The sequence below is a fragment of the Salvelinus fontinalis genome, chromosome 14, assembly GCF_029448725.1.
Source record: "Salvelinus fontinalis isolate EN_2023a chromosome 14, ASM2944872v1, whole genome shotgun sequence".
Taxonomy (NCBI): Eukaryota; Metazoa; Chordata; class Actinopteri; order Salmoniformes; family Salmonidae; genus Salvelinus; species Salvelinus fontinalis.
The window spans coordinates 26,545,909-26,568,439 of record NC_074678.1 but is presented as its reverse complement, the minus strand read 5'-3'; the positions used below and the strand labels follow the sequence as shown (position 1 = coordinate 26,568,439).

Sequence of the window (22,531 nt, the reverse complement as noted above, 5' to 3'; positions counted from 1 at the left end):
CAGCGTGCTCACTGCTGTACCCGTTGGTAAACAGAGGTTTTGATACAGTCACGTTGGGTTCATCAGGGTGAGGATCCTTTCCACTAGTTGTGTTGCTCTGTCATCCAACTCCACCTCTCATGGCCAGACCGCAGCCTGCAGCTAAATGATGATGTATTACCCTGTCCCCCAGAGATGAGAGGTCTCCTTTCACTCTCATGGATGAAGCAGTCAAGCACTCTACAGCCTAATTACATAACCTTCAACTGGACAGACATTTAAATACCATCTGACTGGATACTCTGATGGAATAGATTCTACTCAGGTTACCAGTGACTGCATAAGCCCTTTTTTGTTATGTGAGACAAACGTTTGTCAGCAACCTTTGGTTTAATCATTGTTGCTGTTTATTCATGATTATGAATCCTGATTTACTGCTGTATATCTATATGACACTACATGTCTTCTAATGTCTCACCATCACTTTGTTTCTACCTAATATGGAACAAAAATGTCATGCAATCAGTTTATCTGCAGGGGTTGAACCTGTCTAGCAGAGTCTGACCTGAGCTAACCTCACAGCAGTGTGGCCTGCTATGAGGTGGGGTTGTGAAGGGGTTAGCGCTGTGTAGTGTATGGTTCAGGGTGGATTGACACTGTAATGTCAGGACCCTGAACCTGTTAGTGGTGGTGGGGCAGTACTGTATGCTGACTTCATAATTAGCCTGCTCCTAATCCTTCCCCAGTGGTTCTTTATCTGCCCAACCTCACTTAGATTCTCCCTATACTCCTCTGGACAATACAGCAGATCAATGTGAAAGTTTGAAACAGTGTGTGCGTACATGCGCTCATGTACATGTGTGTGCGTGTGTGTGAACAGTGTCTGTGTATGTTTCTGTCTGTGTGAGTGCATGCGTGGGTTACTTTGCCAGCATACTCAACCTGCCACCGTATCCATGGGGATTAAGTGGCAACTCACAATATCGGAGAGCTGTATGAGTGACAGCTGTAACTCAGCCTCTCTGGGGAGAGATCGGGATCCAGCTCCCCAGACCACTGGTCCTGTCATCACACAGCCTCCTTCCCTCAGCAGCACACAGGGCTTAGTGTTGCCTCACATTATTCACTGCTACAGTAATCCTCATGCACTTCTCCTGAGGTGGATACCAGGCTTTATTGAAATGATGAATTGTTACAATGTGTTGCTACTGCGCATAGCTTTGTGAATATATCTACTGTACTGTATGTTTTATGGATGTCTGAGGAGGATACATGTTTTCATGCTGCCACCTCTTGCTGACTCTGTGATATCACTTGGCCTGGTCAGGCTCACAGAGCGGGGTAGGGCAAATATGTGGAATATGACACGCTATTATCCATTTTAACAAACATGCTGGGCGTGTTCCATCTGCAAAACAATTAAGCCAATTTAACCTCCGCAGCCTGTATGATAATGGGACTGCATTGAGATTGTCTCTAGCCCAGTGCGGTCCCTGTGCCTGTTGTTTCCACTGATTCTCTTTCCCCCTCCAATGTCTCTGTAAGTGCAGTGAGTCGGAACAGGGCGAGATAATAGGTTATGATGGTGATGTGCTGGTTTGATGTGATCAGGATATGTTTTGAATCATTTACATTGGAACTGCTCAGATAAACCAGTAATGACTTCCTGGGGCTCTAATGAAAACATGCAGCAATTACTTTACCTAGGGTTTGGCTAATGTGCTAATTGGTACACTTGGTGGGTACTAAGTGTATAGCACAATAGCACTGAACTGGCTTACATAAACAGAGTCATTTAACACCCTCCACTTTGACGGTTCTGTTCTTGTGATTTGTCAACCCATATGTACCTGTCACTCTTGTCTGATTATTAATGATGGTAGCTAGTTGATGATGAAAACAATGTTCAGTAGTAGTTAAGTCCTCTCTTACACCTTATGAATATTGATTGGTGGGAAGAAATGTATATGGTGCCAAAGAAAATGTAAAACACCAACGGCTCGAGCTAACAGCTGTCAGAAGGCTGCCCCCATAAGGCATCTTTAGAGAGGTTTCTTGTAAAAGCTTTCACAGAGTGGGATTCTGGCGATGAACAAGTATCTGGCTTCCTGCTTAGGTTATATTCTTTGCGGAGGATTGTAGCATACTACTATAGCTGTTCTTTCCCCCAAGTTGTGTGTCCTCATCCTTGATCATTGTAGAGCATGTTCCAGTTTTGTCAAAGTAATTTGATTCATACTTTGGATCAAAACTCAACCAAATGTGTATCAACTTGGGAGTTAAATCATGTCAGTCAAGGTGCTGTAGGAAGCATTTCTTAAAAACCCGAGCAGTTTAGTAGTGAAATGAAGGCCCTCCTCCCACTGGGCGCGCATTGGTTGAATCAATGTTGTTTCCACGTCATTTCAATGACATGACGTTGAACCTACGTGGAATAGACGTTAAATTGATGTCTGTGCCCAGTGGGCTGTCTGTCTTCATGAAGGCCTTTTCCCCTAGCAGCTCATCTTTAAACATTTCCAATGAAGTCTTCACATTACCGAGTCCATTATCCACCATTTCAATGTTTTCTTTCCCACTTTAGGACTAATTCTAAAGCAGAACATCCACATTGATAATCAAAGCGCGTTCTCTTCACTTTCAAACTTGAAAGGGAGCTGGGGAGAACTTTGAAGTGCACTCATGGGCCTGAGTTGCCTGAACTTTGGTTCTCCCCCACTCACATAGATCAGCTGTACATCAACCCACCACCAACCCCCTGCAGCGCCTCTGCTGTCAACCACTAGATCAGGCCAGAGTGACGCCAGCACAGAGGTCATCTGCTCCCAGATCAAGCTGCACCAGGACCCTCTCTGTTAGGGGGAAAACACGCCATCCCACCTGCCAAATAAATCACAGCAGAGTTCAACAAAGCTTTTGATTTACTGAATGCACACAGTGGTATTTAGTAACAATACAAGTCATTGATTCGAATCGCTGTGGTGCCAACCTTGATGTATATGTAATTACGGATGATTGAGTGTCTGAAGCCGCAAAATATGGGAAGGGATTATGCAAATTATTGCGTAAGAGAAGCCTAATGAGATTTTCCAACGCTGAAGGCGACAGCAGGAGGTATGATGGGACCTGTCATCATCTGTTATGACATAGCCATAGGAAATGTTGTTGTTTAGGTTCAAGCAGGATGTTTCCACCATCATCAGAGGAGAAGTCAAGTCAATAACTCAACCGAATAGAAAGACCATGTTTGGGCTCGCAACACCAGTGACATGTGGTTAAGGTTTTAGAATTTCAACTATACAACTGTAGGATTTTAGCTACACAAATTGACAGCTGTCATCAGGCACTTTCCCCAAAATGTTGTTATTTCATGATGTGTTCATAGGGCTCAAAAGTAGCCTAGATTAATATTTCAAGTAAGTATTTGAATTCATCAATGCAGAATGTGATTTACAAATAAGTGTTGACAGCTGAAACTCGATTTGTAGATTGACAAAACAGCCAGAATAAATCCAAGGAAAGATTTTTTGAAGTCTTGACATTCCCTGAGCATCTATTACTTACAGCACTGTGGTCTGTGGCTCTGGTCTATCTGTTTTATATGTGCAGATGCTTTATAGTTTTCCCGTAGCTTCTACCTTATTTATCTCACCTTAAAAGTGATCCAGTGTGCTGCTGATTGAAAACAGCTTGAGAGATCCCAGCTAGTTGCTGTTCTTTAAGGCCTTCTTTCATGCTGAGATTGTTTTGGTTCCCATGGAAACCATGCCATATTAAATAGCGTAGCACAATGTGCTTGATTTCTTTTTGTGAGAAAATACAGGTCTTTAGTTTGATCAGGTGGACAGTTTCTGACTAGACAGTGGTCTTCCTCATCACCTAAGGAACGTTTCAAGGCCAGTAAAGATTGACTTGTCATGAATGTGTATTGTGTATTTTGATGAAGGTTAGAACAGTATAGCTATTATTTCAATCTAGATTACCTGAGTAATGTAGCAATGTACAGGTAAGTGCCAAAATAAAGGAAGCACTTGAGTAAATGAGGGATACAAAGTATATTGAAAACAGGTGCTTCAACACAGGTGTGGTTCGATTAGTTAATTAAGCAATTAACATCCCATGCTTAGGTTCATATATATGGGAGATTATAGAGTGGCGCTCGAGACAGCATTTTCCAACACCATCAACAAAACACCAAATTATGGAATTTCTCGTGGAAGAATGTTGTTATATTGAAGCTGTTCTAGTAGCTCAGTTGCCCAATGCCCTATTAAGACACTATGTTGGTGTTTCCTTAATTTTGGCAGTTACCTGTAGGTGATATGAAACGAATGGCTTTTGACGTCGACAGCTAAATCGAAAGAAGACCCTCATCAGCAAGACGCACAGTGTGTTCTTTCTCAAAAGGTTATCTCAGTCTTGGTTAGGGAAATATACCTGAGCTACACAGCCTTTGGGCTTGTCTGAGGCAGGGAGAAGCAGATCCACTGTCTTTTCAAGACGACTGGCGAGCATTTACGCAGAGTTATGAAGAGGCCTGAGTCGAGGTATAACTTTGTCTGCATCTCTGTTACTGGAGGCACTGCAGAAGTGGGTTATGTGGTATTTATGGTTTCAAGATCCTTAATTTCACCTACATTGCCATTTGTCAGAGAGCCACATCTTCCATATTCTGGCAACACCTCATGGGCTTTCCATTTTTGGAACTTGTCCTCAAGCAAAGTTCACTCTGATTAATCCCCAGATGAAATTTGGAAGGACTATTCAACTTTTCGCTTCCCACAGATCTATCTTATTTTGGGTCCATTTTACTCTAGAACCATAGTCTACACATGGCAGATATATTCCTTATCTCCCACTGAGTTGGGATGCTCAACCATTTGACTTATATCACAGAGGAGTGATAGTAATGTAGACCGCAAAGGCTGTCTGAGGCGGTTTGATGTGCAGTCCATGAACAAATGTAAGCCTTGCTCAGAGTAGCCTACCCCAAATTCATAGTCATGTGAGAAACTAAGGGGCCAAGGTTTACTTACTTCTAATCAAGTGAAGACATAATTTTATGTTCAATCTTTGGCTACAGTTGCATTTTGTAAATGTCACGTTATCACAAGGAATCTTGAGAAACTTAATTCAAGTGTTCTATTTCCCAACTCATTTAAGGTGTTTTTAATGCTCTGGTTTCTATCTATACTTTAGTGTAGTGTTTCCCAAACTCGGTCCTGGGGCCCCCCTGGGTGCTTGTTTTGGTTTTTGCCCTAGTGCTACACAGCTGATTGAAATAACCAACTCACCATCACACTTTGATTATTTGAATCAGCTGTGTAGTGCTAGGACAAAAACCAAAACGGGGATGGGGGGGTTGGAAACTCTGCCTTAGTGGACGCTTTACACCCTAGTCTAAGACAATGCATATTAAAATGACCTTTCCGAATGTGATGCTTCTCAGATATGAATATAATTTCACTCCTCTCGAGAGATCAGAAGTTATAAAGCTCCTGCATGATATTTTTGGAAACATCCTAAGCACTCACTTTTGTGAAGTTATAAAGTCATTTGATGTAGTTCAGAAGCTGACATAAATGATGCATCCACAGTCAATCTGGTGTAATAGGTGATCCTGTTGATCTTTTCATTGCCAGTGTGGCCTCTACACCAAAAGTTACAGGTCACACTTCCCAGTTTAATGTCTCCACCACAACATTTACAGTACTTGGTTTTCCTCAAACTTCTGGATAGTCTGCTAATGCCATAGTTTTAACAATACCTAACATCATTGAGATTTTTGGGACCATGTGAGAAGAGGCATGTTTTTAAGGCTGCTGCAATGTCTTGTCTTAATTGAGCTCTATAGGAATCTTACATCCCTGGTTAGGGTCAGTTTATCCCTGATTAGGGTCAGTTTATCCCTGGTTAGGGTGAGTTTATCCATGGTTAGGGTGAGTTTATCCATGGTTAGGGTGAGTTTATCCATGGTTAGGGTGAGTTTATCCATGGTTAGGGTGAGTTTATCCATGGTTAGGGTGAGTTTATCCCTGATTAGGGTCAGTTTATCCCTGGTTAGGGTGAGTTTATCCATGGTTAGGGTCAGTTTTTCCCTGATTAGGGTCAGTTTATCCCTGGTTAGGGTGAGTTTATCCATGATTAGGGTCAGTCTATCCCTGGTTAGGGTCAGTTTATCCCTGGTTAGGGTCAGTTTATCCCTGGTTAGGGTCAGTTTATCCCTGATTAGGGTCAGTTTATCCCTGGTTAGGGTGAGTTTATCCATGGTTAGGGTGAGTTTATCCCTGATTAGGGTCAGTTTATCCCTGGTTAGGGTGAGTTTATCCATGGTTAGGGTCAGTTTTTCCCTGATTAGGGTCAGTTTATCCCTGATTAGGGTCAGTTTATCCCTGGTTAGGGTCAGTTTATCCCTGATTAGGGTCAGTTTTTCCCTGATTAGGGTCAGTTTATCCCTGGTTAGGGTGAGTTTATCCCTGATTAGGGTCAGTTTATCCCTGGTTAGGGTGAGTTTATCCCTGGTTAGGGTCAGTTTATCCCTGGTTAGGGTCAGTTTATCCCTGGTTAGGGTCAGTTGCTTATTTAACAAACAGCCTTTGTTTTACAGACACTGGATTTGGTATGTCAATTGTTTCTGAGAATCAGCTATTTTCTCTGTCTAATACTGTATGTTTTTAGAATTCCTGGGTGTAAGGGTTTCCTGTCTGGGCAAAAGAAAGCCGGCCATTGAACAATAATCTGGCCAGCAGTGTGCCTTGGGGCATGCAGTGAGACACTGCCATGAGCAAGAAAATGTGTGATCTAATTTAGGGCCAGCGAGGCGTTCAATCTTCCCTCTGTGGACTGTTGGCACTCCACACCATTCAGTTTGTCTTTGTTTTGGAGAATGCTGCTTTCACTGCTGTTCAAAATGTATTCTGTCCATGCCATCAGGGTCAAACCCAGCAGGAGAGGCCATGCAACAGTTTATTCTGCTTCCCTGTCCCTGATGGTTTAAATCCATTTGTGTTTGTTTGTGAGGCTGAGATTCTGTAAACTCATGAATCACAACATTGAAGAAAAGGCTAAGAACAGGCCATGTTGTTTATGGTCTCCTTTGAGCTTCTTTAGATGATCAAATGTACTGTACTTTATTGTACTGTATTGGTCAGACGTCCTTGCATGGTTTTATGATGGGACATAAACCTACTACCTTGCGACATTCGCTCTTCCACCCTCCACAATGCCAGGAAATTACATAAAATATGGACAAGACTTCATACCATGTTTTGGTATGTAAATGTTTTGGTATGTAAATGTATTGGCACTGATGCTCTAAATGATTGAAATCATAATACTTTGCAGATCAACTGATCAAACCGACTGAACGTGTTACTCTATGCCTCTTAAGCATACATCCTATTTACAAATGTACAGTATGCATCATGGTGTGGGAGAGAGGGAGGAATAAAACCTGCATTACTATTATTGTTATAGATATTTTCAGAAACCCAGAACCCTGTCTTTCAACTCAGTCTGCTCAGTGCCTGGAGGGCTGCTTCTAAAGATCAGAGCTGTTCCTTATCGCCCAAACACACTTTCTGTTTTAGCCTGTAATGCTATAACACAATGTGTCCCTGAAGTGAAGCGTGGCCTTTCAAACATCACCTTGGAGTAGATGTGAAGAGTGGCTCATTGTGGCCCGCAGCTCTCTGCTCTGTTTTATCCAGGGCAAGGTGAAGGAAGAGCAGACTGGCTTTGAATATTAACCTTATTCTTAGTCTAGTCCATGTACTACTGCCATTTTAAAGATAGCAGTAAGCGCTAGCTGATGACAGGTTGACGTTTATTGTCATGAATCTTGCCCTGGAGGCAGAACTGAGCGATTTCCGCTAGATGTACCAGCTGCTAAATAGTTAGTTAAATAGTTAACCTACTGTATAGAGTACGACAGTATGAGTCATAATACCCATAAAATCTAGTGGTCAAACATGGAAATGGTTCCAATCGTTTTCCACTATCCATTCATTTAAGAAACACCTAAAATAGGTGCTGTGTTTCGTGAAGGATTACCCGGGTGACATTTTGATAACCGTGTAAATCTCTCTGGGACAAGGTGACTTTTCTCAATATATTGGACTGTAACACCTCTAATGTGGAGCTCTATAGCAAACCGGACTATCTGCATTGATCCTTTTTGCGCTAACATGTTGCTGTTACTGTTTATTATATAGTCTGTTGCCTAGTCACTTTATCCCCATCTATATGTACATATCTACCTCAATTACCTCGTACCCTTGCACATTGACTCGGTACTGGTACACTATGTATATAGCCATTGTTTATTTTTTATTATTATTTATCTTTTTTTCTCTGTATTGTTGGGAAGGGCCCATAAGTAAGCATTTCACTGTTAGTCTACACCTATTGTTTACAAAGCATGTGACAAATACAATTTAATAATTTGCAAAGACAAATTTGTCTATATTTTAAAAAATTATGAAAACAAAAATGAACTTTTTGGTCTTTATTAAGATTAGGTTAGGCATTAGGGTTAGCAGTGTGGTTAAAATCTGATTTTATGACTTTGTAGATGTGCCAGCAAGTGAATACTTTGCAGCGCTGCCTCCAGGGCAAAATTCATGACAATAAATGCTTGCTAGCTGATGTGGAACGTATCAAGCCAGATCATATAGGATGGGTAGGAGTTGAGGCCTGCACTGTAAGGTCCTTATCATATCACCACCTATCAGGGATTTGGATTAGGGGAGTATTGTCTGTGGAATCAACCTGTGATTGACATTATTGAACATACAATTGATTATTTTCCGATGTAATTTCATATGTACAGTATTATACAGCTAAATGCCAAAATAAAGGAAACACCAACATAGTGTCTAAATAGGTCATTGGGCCGCCACGAGCCAGAACAGCTTCAATACACCTTGGCATAGATTCTACAAGTGTCTGAAACTCTATTTGAGAGATGCAACACCATTCTTCCATGAGAAATTCCATCATTTGGTGTTCTGTTGCCAGTGGTAGAAAATGCTGTCTCAGGCTCTCCTCAAGAATCTCCCATAAGTGTTCAATTGGGTTGAGATCTGGTGACGCATGCACTATGCTTCTTTGAGACCCCTCTTTCAAAGTCACTGAGATCTCTTCTTGCCATGGTAGTCAACTGGGCATGTTTATACATGACCCTAAGCATGATGGGATGTTAATTGTTTGATTAACTCAGGAACCACACCTGTGTGAAAGCACCTGCTTTCAATATACTTTGTATCCCTCGTTTACTTAAGTGTTTCCTTTATTTTGGCAGTTACCTGTAGATTTCTTCATGAACATCTTTAGTGTCATCTAGTGGTGCTTGGTTCAAATTGCATGTTGTTTCTTTAGAATGTCTTCTGTATGCACACGCATATATGTACAATAACAAATTAAACTGGTAATATGTTTCACACAAAATTGAGTAAACAGAACCCTTACCTCATCCATCTCACCTATTAACTATGCATAATGTGTAGCTTGACTAGGTGTTTTGGATTTGCTGGGGTTAGATTAAGTAGAATTATACTCCAAAGTCCTCTTGGTGTTACTGACATTTTGTTGATCCTTGAATAGTGCTTGCTGAACAACAAATGTGTACATCACTTGCTAGGTCTAAAAAGGGATGTTTTTGTTATGTTTCTAGTCTGCAAAGTACATATTCAAACTTTTAGTTGTCTCCTATGATGTTGTAACAGTGTCATTTTATTTTAAGTCCTTTTCAAGACAACCATAGTTACTTTACATACATAAGATAATCAGCAGGATAAAAAGCAATACAATGACACATTAAAATTAGTAGCTATATAAAAGTTCACTAAACATGAGACTGACCAAGGAGAACAGTAACATGACAGACTAACCATGATAACAGACTAACCAGGGAGAACACTAAACATGATAACAGACTAACCAGGGAGAACACTTGTCACGGCTGTTGAAGGAAGAGGACCAAGGTGCAGCGTGGTGAGCGTACATATTCCTTTATTATTGGAAATGCCGACAAAAACAATAAACACTACAAAACAAACCGTGAAGCTAAAGGCTATGTGCCATAAACAAAATCAGCCTCCCACAAAGACAGGTGGGAAAAAGGGATACCTAAGTATGGTTCTCAATCAGAGACAACGATAGACAGCTGTCCCTGATTGAGAACCATACCCGGCCAAAACATAGAAATACAAATAGAACATAGAATGCCCACCCCAACTCACACCCTGACCAAACCAAAATAGAGACATAAAAAGGATCTAAGGTCAGGGCGTGACAGTACCCCCCCAAAGTTGCGGACTCCGGCCGCAAAACCTATAGGGGAGGGTCTGGGTGGGCATCTATCCGCGGTGGCGGGCTCAGGTGCGGGACGCAGGCCCCGCTCCACCACTGGCTCACCCCACTTTGGTGGCACCTCTGGTGCGGGGACCCTCGCTGCGGGCCCCGGACTGGAGAACGTCGCTGCGGGCCCCGGACTGGAGAACGTCGCTGGAGGCTCCGCGCCATGGATCGTCGCTGGAGGCTTCGCGCCATGGATCGTCGCTGGAGGCTTCGCACCATGGATCGTCGCTGGAGGCTTCGTGCCATGGATCATCACTGGAGTGAGGAGACGTATGGGCAGTCTGGTACGTGGAGCTGCCACAGGGCTCACCAGGCTGGGGAGACATACAGGAGGATTAGTTCTGGGGGCAGGCACAGGACTCACCAGGCTGAAGAGACATACAGGAGGCCCTGTCCTTGGCAGAGGCACCGGATATACTGGGCCAAGGAGGCGCACTGGAGGTCTGGAGAGCAGGGCTGGCACAACCCGTTCTGGCTGGATGCTCACCCTAGCCCAGCAGATGCGGGGAGCTGGAATGTAGCGCACCGGGCTAAGAATGCGTACTGGAGACACAGTGCGCTCCACCGCATAACATGGTGCCTGACTAGTACGACGCTCGCCACGGTAAGCACGGGGAGTTGGCTCAGGTCTCCAACCTGACTCAGCCAAACTCCCCGTGTGCCTCCGACCATAATTTTTTGGGGGGCTGGCTCTCGGGCTTCCTTGCCAGCCGTGTTCCCTCGTAACGCTGCCGCTCTGCTTTCGCTGCCTCCAGTTCCTCCCGTGGACAGCGATACTCCCCAGCCTGCCTCCAGGGTCCCTTACCGTCGAGGATTTCCTCCCAAGTCCATGAATCCTGAACACGCTGCTCCTCCTTACCACGCTGCTTGGTCCGTTGGTGGTGGGAAGTTCTGTCATGGCTGTTGAAGGAAGAGGACCAAGGTGCAGCGTGGTGAGCGTACATATTCCTATATTATTGGAAATGCCGACAAAAACAATAAACACTACAAAACAAACCGTGAAGCTAAAGGCTATGTGCCATAAACAAAATCAGCCTCCCACAAAGACAGGTGGGAAAAAGGGCTACCTAAGTATGGTTCTCAATCAGAGACAACGATAGACAGCTGTCCCTGATTGAGAACCCTACCCGGCCAAAACATAGAAATACAAATAATAGAGCATAGAATACCCACCGCAACTCACACCCTGACCAAACCAAAATAGAGACATAAAAAGGATCTCTAAGGTCAGGGCGTGACAACACTAAACATGATGACAGACTGACCAGGGAGAACACTAAACATGATGACAGACTAACCAGGGAGAACACTAAACATGATAACAGACTAACCAGGGAGAACACAACACTAAACATCATGACAGACTGACCAGGGAGAACACTAAACATGCTGACAGACTTAACTAAGTGAATTAGACAGAGGATAAAAGCTAAGACAACAGAGAATCCAGGTAAGCCTGTGTGAAGAGGTGTGTCTTTAGTGTGGACTTGAATATGTGTTTGGATTGTGAGAGCCAGTACAAAATAATGACAGATCATAATGTAATTTCCTTTTTATTCTCTTTGTGTCAATATCCAACATCAATCCATTTGTGAATGGATGATTTAGATAGATGCCTATAGGTTACAGAACACTAACCACATGTCATGTTGTCACTCTACAGATAATCAGTCTGAAGTACCGTCACTACTCGTGGGTGGCAGAGCTGATCCAGATTTTTATTGCCATCAGTATAACAGTGTCCTTTCTGGTGATGGGATCTGCCATGAAGCACACAAGTATGTTCCCTCTCAATACATCTCTATCCTTGCTGTTCTCTATGCATGGCAATGTTCTCTGAAGAGGGGGGAATGCATTTTTGATAGCATGAGTTAGAGACATGCAAACCCCTCACCCACACCAATGTCTATTAAGGTCTAACCTCATATACGATGTACTTGTGTGACTAATCTCTCTGCTAGTCGGTTGTTCTCTGGTAATCAGTTTTATCTGTGTAAAGGGGTTATAAAAATTAATTTTAATATATAGTTATTTATGGCTTAATAGAAGGACTTGTTTTTTATGTTTTTAGGCCTGAAAATTAGGAAAATAAGATGATAAATTAATCTTCAGAGATACAAAAAATATAATTGTCCTATGTTAAGTTGGCTCAGGCTGAGAAACTCATTTAAATGATTCAGGATAACATCTCTATTTTCAAAATATCTGCAATAAATCACGTTTCATGGTAACACAATTATGCCTTTCATTGATGTGGCTATGTGGCATCATTATCTCTCCTTTCTTCCAGTCAGGAGTGATCAAAATACTCAGAATGATATCAATCATGAAAAATACCAATTGCATGTATTTACATGTACAATTGTATAAATCTACAGCTTTAAGAAGCTGTAGATGTGGTGCCTTGTAGATACATTGACTGTGTTTGGTTGTTTTGTTTCAGTTGATGGCCTTGTGAACTCACACTGGAACACCAAGTTGGAATGGATGTCGAAGGTCTGGGAGAGGACATTACCACAGAGCTTCCACAGATGCAGTTCAAGAGGGTATACAATTCTACTTCTCCATCTGGTTTTGAATTCCTCCTGTCACAAGATGATTTCACAGGCCATTTGCTTTCTCATTCGCTGACCATTACCACTCCCATAAAAATATTATATTTATCTGTCCCTGTAATAGAAAAGGTTATGAAGCATTCCGGATGCTTACTTTGACTAATTAAGTTGATTTCATGATATTAACCAAACAATCCATGTTGTCTTTTCTCCTTGACAGTCTTGCCAATGGGCTCATATCTCTGCTTGCATTTGGAATCATTTTTATTGTCTCGTCGTGTGATCCAAGGGTAAGTGCCTCATTCTTCCTCCTGCTACAGCAAAATAAAATGAGTCACCTGTTCCTATCACTTCATTTCTAACTGGATCTAGGCTAGAGTAGGAATTTGTGCTTGATTGCTGTTTCAAACTATTCCAATGAGCTATGATAATCAAGTATCCAAACCAGTTATTATGGTATGTAGGAACATAAGGATAATACAGCAAGCTATATTTATGTGTACCCTTTAACTAGGGATTTGTGGTGATGTTGGACAAAGTGGTGTCTTTCTCTTTGAACACTGAAGTTGGGTTGTTCATCTTTATGATGCTGCGAGCCTCCAGATCAGAGAGATTTCAGTGAGTAGGCTACTGTTTTATCAGTGATACAAAGAACTAGTTCCTACAGGTTCTCATCTCTTCCTCTCATCCCAGACACCTGACTGTGCCTCTGCCCGTGGGTCAGCGGGTCTTCCAACTCCACTGGACCCTGCCTATTTACTTCATGTTTGCTGTGGCCTACGATGTTATCCAGAGCATCGTAGAAATAGCAGAGCACAATTTACAGCACTCCTCCCAACCTCTCCTCACCAACTATTCTCTAAGCTGAGCACTACTGTGAACGATGGACGGTAGGCTGGGAGTCGTGTGGCGGTGATTACAATGCTGTGTTAATTTGCTCATTCATGGACGTCATGCAGCTTCCTCTTGAACATTAACAGCATCAGGGATGTCTCCTACGGTCAACTATTTCATGTACTGTAATGGCTCGATTCAATCAGATCCGCTTTGGTCAACATCCGCATAGCGGTTGTTTTGGCGGTGGCAGATATGGAACTGCGTTAGCTGTCACATCCAAAAGTGACACCAGGCATTACACCTAAAGTGGACGTTGCCATTGGTTGCACGAAGTTGCTATAACATAAATTCCATGCAGCCTTGTTTACAAGTTTGAACACTGGAATGTAGTCCACACCTTGATTAAGATTATTATTTAGTTTCATGATTTTAAATTTGAATATAGCCTACACTTTCTTATTCTGAACTTCTAAAGAGATTTGGGCGGGTGTGGCTTTGTGACAATAATGGAAGAGCAGCTGCTCACCAATTTGATGGCTCGAACGCAGTTCCACCTTCGACATCGCCTAAACATCCGCTATGTGGGTGTCTGTAATCGCAGGTTAACACTTGATCTGAATTGAATCTAGGTCTATGTTTCGTTTTCATGTAATTGTTTTCAGAGGGCTGTATTGAATTACCAGCAGTCATGCTATTAGGGAGTCTTTACAGCTCAATATATGCATTGTTTAACAGCATAACCAGAGAATTGACACTATTATTTTAGTTTAGACATCAAATGTACAGACTGGTGCGTCATCAAAACAGCCAATAACTGGTATGATGCCACAGCATGATGTCTGGGATCTCACTATTGAAAAGTTGCCTACAGCTTCTATCCCCACAAATGCTAACATATGTATTATGTATCTAACTAGCTTACACATTTGACTTTGGGGTTTAAGAACAAACAGATAAACAAGGGGAAAATCCAATAAAAAATGATATATTAATATCAAAATATATTTTATTCTGGACTTTTTTTTCAGATCTGGTTCAAATTACAACAGATCAATGCAATCTGCAAAAACACATTTTGACTCGAGAAACCAAGGGTGGGGTGTGGGCACTCATGATGCAATGTGGAACCAAAAAAATCATTCAACTGGAACATACTGTACTTGATTATCTCCAATAATCTTACATTTTACTCCTTTAGGCTACAAAGAAATATGAATTACAAAAGTTTTAAAAGAGTACAAAATGTCCAGAGGACATACACATCATAAGAATATGATTAGAATTCAGGTAGTGAAAATGAAGGGCAAAGCAGGCACTAGGACAGCAGATTTATCATAAAAGAAAACCTAAAATAACCTTCCACTGTCATAGACTGTATAATAAATAGTGTCCAGATGGTGCAATCTACTTAGAGTAGACAGTTTTTACAGATTTAAAAGGACTACACTCTGTATAAAATGCACATTTATGGGATGGTTGCACAGACCCTGATTAAACCTACTCTAATAATAAACATCCTCAATGTTTCAATTGAAAGTGCTTTTTGAGACCAGGAGAAGGTTTCATATGGGCCCATGCATCTGCCCCTATATGTGTAGTAATATCCCAAAAAATAAACCGCTAACAGAAGTCTTAAACCAGGGGAACGAGGGATCCTGGCCATGGATCCTCACATTTCCATCAAGCCAAAACCTCATTCTGCCATCTGTAAAATCAGACTGGCTTGCTTTGTTAAAAAAAACAAAAAAAACACACTACATTTAACAGGATATCTAGACTGTAACCGGTGAATATTCAGATGTGTCCCATTTCAAATTAAGATTGTTGAAAGTCAATCAAAAAAGATTTAACTGTCAATTGATTACTGTCCAGTAGGGGAATTCTCTTCTCACAATGATTTGAAAAGATACATTTACATGAATGTGTGATACCACACAGTGTCGCATGTCTTTAAATGGTTATGCTTCAAATTCAGTTCACTTTTTCAATATTGAGCAGCACAAAAATAATTTATATGGTGCATGTTACTCCATATGATTTCTGATTCCTAGCCCAACACCCAGACTTGCTTTAAGATTCTATTTTACCTCTGAAAACAGCATTGCTTGTTTGTGATCCAAATAACCTCAGTCAATATCTAGTTTGGGAAATCGTCTATGGGACTTGAGTGAAAACTTTGCCTAATCAACATGTAAACCACTTTGAGTAAAAGCTTAATGGAATTTTTGTTGTGACAGGTGATACATCAGCAATATGAAATGTATCTGGAAAAACATCTGAGAGAATCACATTATCAGCTAAGTTTTCATTAGAAGAATACAAAACTTAAAGCAAGTCTTCCCTTTTTGCTATATGTTGTAAAAGGGGCCTCAGTTTGCCCATTGGAAGCACTCTGGTGAAAGGTCTAGTGGACATCACAGTTCCAATCATTCACACTGGAGGGAACAGTCATTGGGTACTGACTCGTCTGCTTCTCTTCTTTAAGCGATCCAATACTGGATGATTCCACATGATAACTACAGCAGTACAGCTTTGTCCAGGGGTAATCATGGAACGTTTTTCTAGCGCCATCAATGGTGCACAAACCAACCATAAAAATGGTTTTAAAGCATCCAGCTGTACAATGCCTCTTCTTTCATGTGCACCCAATGTTAATTTGTAATAATATTAAGTCAGGAGAATCAATGTCTCCTGTAGAGGAAAGAAATAAAACTACTGCATTTAGATGTCAACAGTACGACCGATGTCAACGGTAAAAACTACAATTGAAAAAAAGTCCCCATATTGTTTTGAACCACAAAGCGCACACTACCAAAGACTATTTTTTTAAAGAACTGTTTTGTGAGTGTGTATAAAAAGAGGACTCCTCTACTTCATGCAGCTGTGACCCCAAAAAATATTAACTTAAACATTGAAATAATTTTTTAAAACCTAACTGCCTGCCGCAGGACGGGAAAGCCGATATGTCTGTACACAGAGACTGAACTACCAACAAAGTTTAAAATGTTTTTTTTGTCTTGATGACGATGGTTTAAAGATCAAAAAGCAAAATAGCTTTGAAATTTTGGTACATATACGGATCTGTTTTTTTTGTGTTTTTGTCTGTGTCCCTTTAATGTCTCTGGAAGGATTTGCTGCACAGATTGTGTCCTTGCTCCTGAATCTGTTGTGTAGAGGTTGGGGTGCTTGTTTCTGGTCTGTAGTGGCCGGCCATGGTTCAGAGGGACTAGCAGTACATGGGGCAGGGACAGTTATTTTGGCTATGTACACATTCATTGTCGGTCCATGGCTTCCAACAAGGAGTGTTACTTCCGCAGATCTAATACACAAACCTGAAAAACAAGAGATAGGCGTTTTAATATAGGTATTATTATGACCTGTATATCTCAGAGTGATAAACCCTTTAAACTTTTTGGGTGCCATTTTTTTTCCTGAAGTACACTGCTCAAAAAAATAAAGGGAACACTTAAACAACACAATGTAACTCCAAGTCAATCACACTTCTGTGAAATCAAACTGTCCACTTAGGAAGCAACACTGATTGACAATAAATTTCACATGCTGTTGTGCAAATGGAATAGACAAAAGGTGGAAATTATAGGCAATTAGTAAGACACCCCCAAAAAAGGAATGGTTCTGCAGGTGGTGACCACACACCACTTCTCAGTTCCTATGCTTCCTGGCTGATGTTTTGGTCACTTTTGAATGCTGGCGGTGCTTTCACTCTAGTGGTAGCATGAGACGGAGTCTACAACCCACACAAGTGGCTCAGGTAGTGCAGCTCATCCAGGATGGCACATCAATGCGAGCTGTGGCAAAAAGGTTTGCTGTGTCTGTCAGCGTAGTGTCCAGAGCATGGAGGCGCTACCAGGAGACAGGCCAGTACATCAGGAGACGTGGAGGAGGCCGTAGGAGGGTAACAACCCAGCAGCAGGACCGCTACCTCCGCCTTTGTGCAAGGAGGTGCACTGCCAGCGCCCTGCAAAATGACCTCCAGCAGGCCACAAATGTGCATGTGTCTGCTCAAACGGTCAGAAACAGACTCCATGAGGGTGGTATGAGGGCCCGACGTCCACAGGTGGGGGTTGTGCTTACAGCCCAACACCGTGCAGGACGTTTGGCATTTGCCAGAGAACACCAAGATTGGCAATTTCGCCACTGGCGCCCTGTGCTCTTCACAGATGAAAGCAGGTTCACACTGAGCACATGAGCACGTGACAGACGTGACAGAGTCTGGAGACGCCGTGGAGAACGTTCTGCTGCCTGCAACATCCTCCAGCATGACCGGTTTGGCGATGGGTCAGTCATGGTGTGGGGTGACATTTCTTTGTGGGGCCACACAGCCCTCCATGTGCTCGCCAAAGGTAGCCTGACTGCCAATAGGTACCGAGATGAGATCCTCAGACCCCTTGTGAGACCATATGCTGACACATGCACATTTGTGGCCTGCTGGAGGTCATTTTGCAGGGCTCTGGCAGTGCACCTCCTTGCACAAAGGCGGAGGTAGCGGTCCTGCTGCTGGGTTGTTGCCCTCCTACGGCCTCCTCCACGTCTCCTGGTGTACTGGCCTGTCTCCTGGTAGCGCCTCCATGCTCTGGACACTACGCTGACAGACACAGCAAACCTTTTTGCCACAGCTCGCATTGATGTGCCATCCTTGATGAACTGCACTACCTGAGCCACTTGTGTGGGTTGTAGACTCCGTCTCATGCTACCACTAGAGTGAGAGCACCACCAGCATTCAAAAGTGACCAAAACATCAGCCAGGAAGCATAGGAACTGAGAAGTGGTCTGTGGTCACCACCTGAAGAATCACTCCTTTTTTGGGGGTGTCTTGCTAATTGCCTATAATTTCCACCTTTTGTCTATTCCATTTGCACAACAGCATGTGAAATGTATTGTCAATCAGTGTTGCTTCCTAAGTGGACAGTTTGATTTCACAGAAGTGTGATTGACTTGGAGTTACATTGTGTTGTTTAAGTGTTCCCTTTATTTTTTTGAGCAGTGTATATGAAAATGCTAAGAAATGTGTACTCACAGATCCATCTGATGCACTTGCTCCCACTTTGTCACCTGCTGCATTCCAGCAAACTTCAAAGATTCCCCCTGTCCCCCTGTAACTATGGACTAAAGCACCAGTCTGTGGAATGGAAAGGGAAGCAAAGACAGTGTTATCGTTTCAGATCAACAACCACAAGCCAAAGGCTAAACCATAGCTTTCTTAGATTTAAATCCATTCGAAAGCCTAATTAAAGTCTCCAAAATAAGCACTACCACTGACCTAAGTAACTAACTGCATAACTATACAGGAAGCTAATATCACTAAGTTCTCCACTCCGTGCAAGGTAGATAGCAAGACAGTGTCGGGGCTGTACCTGCGTGTTCCAGATGTGAACACACTTGTCGAAGGAGCCACTGGCCAGATGCCTGCCGTCTGGGCTGAATGCCACACTGTAGACAGGCTCCTGGTGTTTGGTTAGCGTGTGAATGCAGATGCCTCGGTCCACATCCCACAGCCGCACCGTCGAATCAAAGGACGCACTGTAGGGAACAGGAAAAACACTCATCGATCTGCCTCCTCCCCAAAAGCAATACTTAGTTCATAGTCATAGATGACTTCAAACACAAAGCCCCAATTCAGAAGCATGAAAACTGGGGCAATTCAGGTGAAGAGTTTTGGTTCAGGGCACAAATACATTGTGGCTGGTCCAGAAACAGTGTAGTCATCAGTCTATTACCCTCTAACAGGGCCACACCGCTGTTATCACAGCCAGTAATGCTGCTTTCACATCCAAACTAATGAATGCCCACATAGAGGGCGCAGCAGTGCTTCTGTTTCAGTACCTGGCAAGCATGAGATTGGCATTGGGGTTGTTGGTTCCAGGACCAGTGGGGCTCCATTTGATGGTGTAGATCTCTTTGCTGTGAGCTTGCAGGTCATGAACACATGTATCCTGTTTCATACTCCAGATCTAGCATGGTAAAATGACATGATTGTTAACGTGATGGTGAATATCTAAAACGCTGAATGTTCAGATAGATAAGAATGTTTGGTTGGTTTTATACTTGGTTTATTTCTCAGGTTGACAATTTGTTGAGTGGAAATCATCACAATGAAGAAATGTATAGAGAAAATTATAGAGTGATATATACAAAACATGATATATAATCCAGAGCAAAACATTACAGTGCACATGTATTTATATAATTGATTTAACAGGGACAGTAATCAACAACGCAGACAATACTTAAGCGTAAGAGTGCTGGACGTAGCTAGACAGTTTTCATTCATAACTTACCTTCAGCGTCATGTCGTCTGAGCAAGAGGCCAGCAGGTTACCGGTTGGATCCCATTTGATTGCATTTACTTCATTCTGGAGCGGAGGGGAGCACAGACAGAGGAGGCAATGCCTCTGACCCATAGAAAACGGCACAAAATGGCTATGGCATGGTACTTCTATGATGGCTGCAGGAGCAGTGTAACGCTGTGGGGTAATTGGACTGACTTACTGTGTGTCCTTGGAATGTTTTGATGGGCCTGTCCTGGCCAAGTTTACACACATGGATGCACATGTCTGTACTGCAGGAGGCAAACGTGTTGTTGCTCTGCCAGTCCACATCCAGAGCAGGCGCTATGGAGTCACAACAAGAGGAGCGGAAGAATACAATGAATAAACAACAACATAGAACTCTACTTCTTTCTTTCTGTGCTTGACAGAAACTAGGAATGAGTCGGCACAAAAATACCCTTACTGTATATATTCATGTAAGTATGTACCGATACATGTCTAGTAAGGGTTAATGAAGAGTCAGGAAAGAAGCCATTGGATAATTCAGTGCACCTGAATGGAACGGGAACTGCTGCTTGGCTTCTCCTGTGTGAGCATCCCATATGATTGTAGTCTGGAGGGAGAAACACAAAGAAAAACATCTCAATTACAACACGCCTGAGAATAACAGAATGTTCTTTTAGTCCTGAATACCAGAAGAGGTGAATGAGTCATCATAGCATTTCATGTCTTGAGCTCATAACAAAAAATAAAAAGGCTGTTGGGTTCTTACCTTATCTACTCCGGCACTAAGAATGAAGTTTCCTTTCTTGTTCCATTTCAATGCAAAAATGGGACCTTTGTGTTGACCCAGGGTACTGGCAAGATTACCTAGGGTTCAAATCATATATATTAGAGAGGCAACCGTTTCGGAAACTGACAACATGTTAAGTTGAAAAAGGAGGTAAAAGAGGCAACCCACCATCCTTTGTCCAGATCCTGGCAAATCCATCATATGAGCCGGTTGCTAGTAAAGTACCCTCACTCTGTCGGGAAGAAGAGGTATAATACATATAAATTAAGTTAATACATATACAAAATACATATTGTTCAGCACATGATTCTGCTCAATGAAACTTTCCCTTGCCAGAATAACAAGCCTACAGTACAACAAAACAATATTACACCTCAAAATAATTGGGGTAATTAAAAAAGATCAAAGCTTTGAAACATAAAAGCAGTTTGAAGTGGCTCATAGTAAAAGCATTCAGAACAGAAGCAGTGGACATAAATGTGGAAATAAAGTTATGGGATTTGTGAGGCGGGAACATGGAGCAGGCTTGTGTGTGTGTAGACCTCTGACTCACATTCCAGTCTAATGATGTGACGTCTTTGTTGCTGGGGACATCCTGGCCTCCCTCCCGTATGCAGTGCCTCAGAACAAGCTGCGTGGAGCTGCTGGTGCTGTTCTCACTCAGGTTCCAGATCCGCGCCGTTGAGTCCCCAGACCTGCAACAGGGAGGGGAGGGACAGTCAGCACAGCCCAGAGCAATTACAATACAACAAAATAGCAACACAGAAAGGTCATGGAAAGTTACCATAATTTTGCAACTCTAACCAGGATACGGATAAATATAGGACTTTAATTATTTGAGCTTAATGCAATAACCTCAGAGAGAGAGAGAGAGACACTGACCCTGAGGCGAGCAGGTCGGAGACAGGGTTCCAAGCGCAGATGAACACCTCTGACTCGTGGCCTCGGAGCACCATGGCTTTGTTCTGGGGAATCTCCATATCCCCGTCCACCTCCATCAAGTCTGCATGGTTGTCTGTATGGCACACAGAGAGCACCTCATCAGCATGTGCATGATCTGAATAACAAAACATCCAGTATTGGCATTGACTCTTTTGGTAGTTCACATTACATTCTCAACCACAACAATGATGTTCAAAATAACAGAACATGCCCAAACCAGCCATAAAGATCGAACTAATAGCAGAATCTTTTAGGGACATTATCCTCTTCCTCTCTCTGTGTGTTATGGTTAATATGAGACTCACTAGCTAAGGCGTGCGCTCCGTTCTCCTCGCCATTGGCCGTGTTCTCTCCGTTCTTGGCGTTGGCTGTCATGTTGGTGGCATTGGCTGGGGGGGCCTGGGCCGCCTGCTGCTGGGCCAGCTTGTCTCGGTAGGCCTGCTGCCGCGTCTGAACCACGTCCGGCATTACCGCGTCGATGAGCGACAGGGACTCAATCGGCCGCCCGTCAAACAGTGTACCGTCCTGGGGACAGCAGAAAAGCTGGTTAGACTAAAAATCAAAGGCTTCAAACCGCTAAATAACTACTTTAGCTGTAAGCAATGGTAGGTTAAATCCAGTTGAGTCTGCTGAGGGGAGGACGGCTCATGGCACATGGAAGCCATGTGTTTGATACCATTCAACTAATTCTGCTCCAGCCATTACCACGAACCCGTCCTCCCCAATTAAGGTGCCACCAACATCCTGTGACTTAAATTAAAGGATAAAACACCCAA

General features: G+C 42.7%; 2 protein-coding genes across 8 annotated transcripts in view; one reads left to right on the top strand and one right to left on the bottom strand.

Moving 5' to 3' along the window:
* The window catches only part of si:ch211-51h4.2 (uncharacterized), a 108,559-nt gene extending 93,825 nt beyond the window's left edge, over positions 1-14,734 (top strand). For 2 of the 3 annotated variants that reach the window (XM_055861120.1, XM_055861119.1), the window contains 5 exons: positions 12,002-12,116; positions 12,782-12,884; positions 13,114-13,183; positions 13,408-13,511; positions 13,587-14,734. In XM_055861120.1, coding sequence (XP_055717095.1) covers positions 12,002-12,116; positions 12,782-12,884; positions 13,114-13,183; positions 13,408-13,511; positions 13,587-13,761 — 567 coding nt within the window. In that variant the 3' untranslated portion in view covers positions 13,762-14,734. The remainder of the gene's footprint in view (positions 1-12,001; positions 12,117-12,781; positions 12,885-13,113; positions 13,184-13,407; positions 13,512-13,586) is intronic. The other variant, XM_055861121.1, reaches the window with a different exon arrangement.
* Positions 14,719-22,531, bottom strand: part of LOC129810543 (F-box-like/WD repeat-containing protein TBL1XR1) — a 30,818-nt gene continuing 23,005 nt past the window's right edge. For 4 of the 5 annotated variants that reach the window (XM_055861125.1, XM_055861122.1, XM_055861123.1 and 1 more), the window contains 12 exons: positions 22,061-22,280; positions 21,696-21,870; positions 21,367-21,508; positions 20,982-21,045; positions 20,793-20,890; positions 20,573-20,633; positions 20,241-20,362; positions 20,030-20,104; positions 19,575-19,702; positions 19,106-19,271; positions 18,769-18,870; positions 14,719-17,062 (listed from right to left, as the gene is read on the bottom strand). In XM_055861125.1, coding sequence (XP_055717100.1) covers positions 17,036-17,062; positions 18,769-18,870; positions 19,106-19,271; positions 19,575-19,702; positions 20,030-20,104; positions 20,241-20,362; positions 20,573-20,633; positions 20,793-20,890; positions 20,982-21,045; positions 21,367-21,508; positions 21,696-21,870; positions 22,061-22,280 — 1,380 coding nt within the window. In that variant the 3' untranslated portion in view covers positions 14,719-17,035. The remainder of the gene's footprint in view (positions 17,063-18,768; positions 18,871-19,105; positions 19,272-19,574; positions 19,703-20,029; positions 20,105-20,240; positions 20,363-20,572; positions 20,634-20,792; positions 20,891-20,981; positions 21,046-21,366; positions 21,509-21,695; positions 21,871-22,060; positions 22,281-22,531) is intronic. The other variant, XM_055861126.1, reaches the window with a different exon arrangement.